The sequence below is a fragment of the Anguilla rostrata genome, chromosome 7, assembly GCF_018555375.3.
Source record: "Anguilla rostrata isolate EN2019 chromosome 7, ASM1855537v3, whole genome shotgun sequence".
Taxonomy (NCBI): domain Eukaryota; kingdom Metazoa; phylum Chordata; class Actinopteri; order Anguilliformes; family Anguillidae; genus Anguilla; species Anguilla rostrata.
In genome coordinates this window covers 14,264,052-14,272,138 of record NC_057939.1, presented here as the reverse complement: position 1 = coordinate 14,272,138, position 8,087 = coordinate 14,264,052, and the positions used below count along the sequence as shown (strand labels likewise).

Here is an 8,087-nt window from a genome sequence, read left to right as displayed (position 1 = left end):
ATCTCTCCAAAAGAATAACACCCGGGCCAAGATGACATCTTAACATATTTACACAGATGGGTTTCCATTTCAAACGACTTGAAGTTTTCAGAACTTCAAAAGGGAAAATCTTTTTTAAAAATGCAAAAAATCCTTTTCATTTGAATGCTGAAAGCATGTCATATTTTTGATCAACAGCGTGTATGACGTTACCATGTTCCAAAGAAAAGGCCCTAAAAGCGCAAATGCAGAGATGTCTATCTATGCATCTGACATGAGTTTCAGCTCTAATTCAATCAGCGGAATCATTCATAAGGACTAGTTTTCCTTGAGAAGCCAAGAGATGCAATCTTGGAGAGGAAGTGACCTCACACGCTAACTGACTGGGCACAGTTTTGGCAACTGTCTGATAATGCATGGAGCAGATATTTGCTTGTTTTCATGCTTGTCATGTGTGTTTATATGTGCGTGTGTGTATTCTGTGTGTGTGGAGGGAGCGGGGTGCATGTGTCTGCGTGGAGGGTGAGGGCTTGTGTGTGTGTGTGTGTGTTGGGGGAGGGAGTTGGTGTGGTGAGTGAGGTTGCAGACAGGATAAATTATGTAAAGGGTATCGTGGGTCTTTAAAAACACAATAACTCAGATATTTTGCCTCACAGGCCCCCAAACAAATCCTTGGAGATATAAATGTATTTGATATGTTGCTAGAATATTGTGTTTCAGACAGATCATGATTAAGAAATAGTTGCAACACCCAGTATCACACCCAAGATTTAAAAACATTAAAAATAACACTGATAAAGCACACAGAACCAAAGTGTATAAGTGAATATCTTTGTACTTTTTCTTTTCATAAATGTACACACAAGTATACGCTGCATACACACACACACACACACACACAACAAACACATGCACACTCAACAATTTTCTTATTACAAAATGGGATAACTCAAATTATCAAATGAAAAAAGATACCACCATTCCTTCTTTTTGTATTTTAATTGTATAGGCTTAAAAAACATATATTACAAAAAAGAATAACTGCATCTAGTTTGTGCGGCAACACTAAGTTGACACAGTTCATGAAATACACAGCTTTGCTGCAAAGCACACAGACATATGTTAGTATGTCAATTCAATTTATCTCAGAGATGAATTCCTGAGCTTGGACTGAGAATACAACTGGTATAGAAAAAATAAAATTATCTGCAATAGTCTGCACAAATATATGTGACTCCACATACCAGGAAAGGCTATCATGCAGACAGAGTGTTGACTGTTTTTTTAATTATAAGTTGTTTTTAGAATTGCATAGTGAATGTTTTAGCTGAGGTTTATTCCCCCATAAACACTGAAGTTGCAAAAAAACATGATCGATGCCATTGTTTGTGCAACAAAATCTTACGGCCTCCATTTAGACTGACCACAGTGAGTTTTATTCCTTAGAGCCAAGATTCACTCAAACCGCAATACATATTCTCCTTCACTCTGACCAAGACATTCGGCAGGTGCCAAAAACAAGAAGAAAACAGCCATCACTTATTCAATACTCTTAGGGTTAGGTTCGAAGTCCTTCCAGGTTTGACTGAGCTTGTTTTGCCAGCTGGTCTACAGTGACCTGCATATGGAATCTACCTAACTGTGGTACGTCTTCCTACAGAGCTTTGATTTACTTGAACAAGTAAAATATTATTATTATTATTATTATTATTATTATTATTGTTATATTATTATTATTATTATTATAACAAGACACTCTCTGTACCATGTTGTTGTTGTTGTTGTTTTTGTTGTTATTAACACAATAATTAATCAACAGTTAACGTAATGGGGTTATTTTTCGTCGCACCTCGTTCACATCGTCCAGGAGATGTTGGCCGTGTGCTCTTTCGCCTTCATCCGCAGGACGGCGATGCTCGAAGAGCGCCTCTCGAATTCAGGCTTTGTCTCAAAGGCGTGCCCGTTGGGGGGCGGGGTGAGGAGGGAGTCAGTGAAGAAGTTGTTGAGGGAGACATGGCCAAACTGATTCTGCTGGTTGGGGAACCCCACATAGCTGTGCTCTCCACGGGGGGAGTGAGGATATGAGGTCATGCAGGGGGGGGAGCCTCGCGGGATCATGCAGGAAGACACCATGGAGCCGCCGGGGCTTGGTCCCGCCCACAAATTGTTAGGAATCTATAGAAAAGAAGCGAGGGGTTCTTATAAGGCTCAGATGAACAGATCTGAGGCTTGCAATCAAATAAATACTATGGTGCTTGTCCAGTCAATTATCAGAATCAAACTTGTGCTACAATTTATCAGTAATCTCAGTAAGGACAAAACCAGTGATGATGTGCACTTTAAGTATCATAAAAGGGTACCAACTCCCTTAAATTCTGGACTGGAAGCACATTCATGAGGTCAAATATGCCCCTCAGAATAGCACATAACAGGTGGAGTTTTAAACCAGGACTGACAGTCACAATTGTCAAAACAGCTATTTTAACATTAAACACTGATTTGGTAGAGAAAGAAACAAAGAAAGAATATATATGTACACGCATGTCTCTGCGTGTACATGTTTCTAAATGTATGGGTTTACCACATCCTCCATTAAGAAGCATTCTTTGACAAACATACTGTATGGCATAAGCCAGAAATTTCAGATACAGACTTCAGATACAGCCAAGTATAAACATAGTGACTATTATGGTTCCATTGTTTGTTTTTTTAAAATCACTCCAGATTATGCTCTTGGAAATACACAACCCACAAATCTGCAATTTATAAACCCACATTTTCTTTTTCTTACATATTGTCATTGGATGACATTGGATGACTATATATATATATATATATATATATAGATATATATTCGCTTTTAAGTAAATTGATATTTATCATGGTTGTAAAACTGAAATGTTATACAATGTAGCCCTGAAGTCTGTGAATCTGCCTGCTGTAATATGTAAACTGGGGTAAATTGGGTTTATACTGATGTTTATATGAGAAGCATATGAGCAGGAATGAAAAACAGAATTAAACAGGATTTGTGGCTGGATGTGTGCCAAGCCATTGAGTTCCACTGTGGCTGGATCTATATCATCTGAACTAGGCCTAATCCCCTTCAACAATTATGTCAGTTACTGTCAGTAAATCTCCTGCACATGTGGCCCCTGTCTCTGTGCGTCTGAATACTTTTCTACAGAAAACTATAACATTTACAAAAGTTTTTTAGCGGTGTCTCAGATTGTGTTCCTGTGTGTTTTATGTTCACCTTTTTTATGCATCGGCTCTTAATTGGCTAATTTGCTCCATTTTTACAATATCCTCATTTTTTCTTTGTGTTATTTTACACAATTGTAAATGACAAGTGACATCCAAATATGGTATTGCACAAAATAAATGCATTTAAAAATATGTATTCATAATAGTTCATTTCAATTGATCCCTTTTGGGATCAATTTATATGAAAAAAAAAAAAACATGAACTTCTAGACCTTTGAGGAAGCTAGTCCGATAACTGTTAAAGAGCTCTTTGCACTGTGTCTCCAACACATAATATACCCTCATGGGGCCTGTCTCATTACCTTATGTGAACCATTCCCCACAAATATGCAAGCACTAATTCTAATCCCACAATTTCCTTTCCTTTTCTGAATGACACTGAGACCATATTTCAACACCAATGTGTTTCTTTATCACAGTGCACAAAGAACATACACACAATATCACTCTTCCTCTGCTCTTTCTGTGCTCTTTGATAATACCAGTTTAAGAAAGCTTAATAAATACTGTATTTATACATAAACATAAAAATAAATCTACAGACAGACAGAGTTATGGCAAATAGTTGAAATATGGATTTCTTGTGAAGCATGCACCTAGGCCTGTGTCCACTGGACAGCTTGCTAACACAATAATAATCTTTATCACAGTCTAGTTTTACCTCACAAAAATTATACCACTCCTTGCAAAAAATTATATCATGCACCATAAGGGGTTTAATCCTTGAAACATAAAATTCGAAAAGTAATCATAACTCCAAAACTACCCAGATGCCTCTTGTTAATATACAAAGTAATTAATCAATATATAATACAATAATATTAATATTTCTTAAACACTAGACAGTGTTTATAGATGAAGAGGAAAACGTAATAAAGATGTATCCAATCAGCTTATCAGGTCCAAAACCATTATTTATTCTGCTCTTTTTTTATTAGAACAGAATAAAATTGAAAATATGCCGTTTTGCATTAAAATGCATAGTTTTCCATACACAACCAAAACTGTCTGATGCTTAAACTGGTTATGGTAGCAGGCTAAAGAAGCCTCATTTATTTTCAGGAAGTGGTGATAAGTATCTTGTGAAAAAGCTCTGAAAAAACGTCTTATGGACAGCCTAAACTATTGACTAACTCCTATTTCTAAAGTGTGAAATAAGCAAATATTTCTCTGCTCTTTGATACAAAATAGTATTAGACACGAGCCTTGCAGTGGAAAAAGAGCCTATTGCTGCGGATACAGTATTACTGTCCTAACCTGACTGCTCCATATCAAAAACAACCGCAGCAATAAATCGCATACGTTAAACATTGGTTTGTTACTTATGGGTAGGCTACGGCACATTTCAAATGACCTATTAAAATACAAATTAAGTGTCTCACCTGTGAATAGCTGTCGGTGCGGGGTAGTACTGATATGTCATACGTGGCCGCAAAGTGGCTTTTCGCTTGCTGGATCTGCCCGTAACGTTCTCGTTTTCTCCACTTGGCTCTTCTGTTTTGAAACCATACCTAAAGATGCAACCAGATAATAATTTCTTATGAAGTTGGCTATTTAAAGGCTTTTATCAAGTGTTGGTCGCTCTCAGGAAAACACATTTGTAATGTGTCATCGGTTCACCTTTGATGATCCCAAAATTCGAGTAGGCCTAAGTAGATTATGTAGAAATACTGCAGTGCCTCCAGGTAGATTTTATAGGTAGGCTACACAGTAAAATGTTCAATGATAAATCAACTCTTAACAGGTATGGTTCCTATTGGACTCATTCGGGGATGTACTTTGTTGACTTAACACTGGACATTTCACTGTGTACATGAAGGACTCACCGAATTTACGAGTCAACAAAGCAAGCATAAATTAGAAATAGGCTAGTATTTCATGGGATACTGATAATGGACCTATTGTATCATCAAACGGAATATTTCAAAATTGTATTTTTGTTTCCAAAACATTCGATATAAGCTATGCCAATACATTACGGCGTGTAACTCTAACTACCATTCAATAAAAACAGATTGGTCGTGACTGTTTTTTTTTTTTTTTTCAATGCAGCTTTTCTAAAGTCTGATTCATAGGCCTTGGTCTCGATATTTTATCTTAAACTGGGCTATTTTCCTGTCCAATAGTACACTCAAAAATGATGTGTTAATATCCCACACACTTTTTGTGTTAGCCTACTGCTTTTGTGTTACTTTCAGCACGTGTTGTGTTACAAATACACATGCATTAACAGACTCTACACTTTTTTAACACATAGGTATACTGTTGAAAGAAACGCAAAATGTGTATTGCATAACTACACATGAAGGCGTTAAAAAGTGACGCATTGTGTGTTGTTTTTAACAGATCTGTTTTGAGAGTGCATGAAAAATGAGTTAAATTAGTGAACCAAATGACGCAATCTGTGACAATTAATTTCTCAATCGTAATAACATTCGGATAACAGCAAAAATTGTAGCCTACCTGAACTCTCGCCTCTGTGAGTTCTGTCCTCATCGCCAGCTGTTCTCTGACATACACATCCGGATAGTGGGTTTTCTGGAAAACTTTCTCCAACTCCTCTAGTTGTGTGCTAGTGAAGGTCGTTCTGTGTCGCCTCTTCTTACTGCTGCTCACGTTGCTGTCACACTTTTCGCCAATGTCGTCCAAGTCCGTTTTCTCTTGCACTGGCGTTACTGGGGACGCTCTCAAATTGCAACAATTCTCCATTGGCCTTCCCAGATCCGTATGCAGGCTATCATCCTCGGGTTTTTGGACACCATAATTTGCTAAATGAATAGAAATGAAACGTTTTTAATTTGACAATAACGTTGACATTGAAATATCTGTGACAAAGCACTCAGGGGATGCAGATTAATACATTTTGAAATAAAAAATTGGCATGTTGACGCCTCTGAGGCTAAAGATCAGCAGGATTTAACTGGACGTTTAAAATCAATTAGACTATATTTAAAAATATTTCATTTTGAAATTATGTTGTTAGTTGCAATGTCTCTCCCAAAACATCAAGGAGCCCACTGAATAGCATCCAGTAGATTTTCTTTGCCAGTATACATTTGCTTTCTTCCAGAAAATAATATCCCAACTGGTCTGTAAATAATGAATATGGATAATTTCTTGACCGAATAAGATGCTAATTAATTAAATGTTATCATAACTACAGCCCACTGTTTTTCATACTCAGGCCGGTTTTATTTAAATTCTTTCAGAGGCCACAGTAGGATGAAATAAATGCAAGTTGGACATATTTTGGTAGCATTTAAAACTAATCCATGACTAACCTACATATGTGAACTATTTTATATAATAAAAAGTCAGCAAATTAAAAATGCCGCTCACCATTTTGGTCATCACATGGAGACGTTCGATCCAGTCTTGCGTGAGGGTCACTGCTTTGTAGACTGAAGGATTGCACGCACTTTGACGAGTTCTTATTGCTGTAGTACTGCACGCTATCCAAGTTCTCCATGACCTGGTCCAGCGCTCCGCTCGATCCCATGTAATAATCACCGCTCTTCATGACTTGACTCTTCATGGAGAATTTCTCAGTCATGTATTCCATCATCCTGCTGAGGCCTGTCGATTTCCCAAAGCTTGCCAAGTTGGAGCATAAATATTCGTGGTGTTAAGAAGATTTAAATAGAGCGATACTGTACCCCGAAAGTATGTTTCCAAAGCCCGTTAATTTGTCTTGTCATAGGGAAACCCGAGGCCTCGTTTTATATGGCGAAGTTAAACGGGGTCCACGAGGTAGCCTCCCACCGTATGAATATGGAGTAGACCAACTCCTCCCAGACCAAGAATCCAAGCGAAACAGAACTTCTGCACCGCCTTGAAAAGATATAACAATTAAATTGACTTTCATTTTCAGCAAATGTTTTGACATCTCCTGTAAACGTGTGCAACGATTCATCATGATTTTTGCCGTTTAAATTAGTTTGCTAATTGTTTAGAAATGTGGAAACACAACTAGGCTTCATTCTTAAGAAACACTAAATGTATAACTGTCCTATATAGGCATATAGTGAAATATTTATATTTTTAAACAAAAAATAAAAATAATAAAAATGAAAGTACTGACTTTATACAAATGGATGCTTAGCCAAAAAACTACTTGTTACAACTTTATTCGACTTTTCATGCGATTTATTTCTTATACATCTTCACCCGCGATTTTGTGCAAAAGTTACAATTAACCATACGTTTTTTGTGGTTTGATGATGAAAGCAAATGCCACATGTGTTTTGATGGTCGTATACAAGCAGACATGTTGCGTGTAAACAATGAAAGGCAATGATGGAATGTTTTAGAAATTATCTGACTGTAAACCACAGAGTAAGTGGTTCCCATATTTATAAGGGAGCAATATTCCATTATATGAGCAATTTATTTTTTCCGTATGAATTGAGAGCTTTGTCCCTTCGGTATAAATACAAATTAAGAAAAGTTGAGTACATATTTACTTTAATACCCAAAGCATTCCTGAGATAATTCTTATAGCCGCCTATAATTAATGTAGTCAACGTTATCTCTTGAGCGACATGGCAAAGTGAAAATTGTATTTCGTATGTTCGTATTTCCAGACGTTTTAATCGAAACATGACATTTTAAAGAAAAACGTAAAAAAATAAAATCAAATAATAATAAGAAAAACTTGTTTTTTCTATTATTCCCCGGTTATTATTATTATTATTATTATTATTATTAACATCAGTAAATGGATACATAAATGAATATACTTTGGAGAACAAATTTAGAGGATAGTCTTTTAAATAAAAAAAGGCTATTTCGTCAATTTCAGATCGCACAATTTACAACAATTAGATAAGTAAAAATAAAAT

General features: G+C 36.4%; 1 protein-coding gene across 1 annotated transcript; it reads right to left on the bottom strand.

Moving 5' to 3' along the window:
• Positions 1-959: 959 nt before the first annotated feature.
• On the bottom strand, positions 960-7,874 carry alx1 (ALX homeobox 1). The gene is made up of 4 exons (XM_064343005.1): positions 6,586-7,874; positions 5,710-6,014; positions 4,629-4,757; positions 960-2,154 (listed from the first exon to the last, which is right to left on the bottom strand). The coding sequence occupies exons 1-4, from the start codon at positions 6,809-6,811 to the stop codon at positions 1,834-1,836; spliced, it is 981 nt and encodes a 326-aa protein (XP_064199075.1). The 5' UTR covers positions 6,812-7,874; the 3' UTR covers positions 960-1,833.
• Positions 7,875-8,087: the final 213 nt, after the last annotated feature.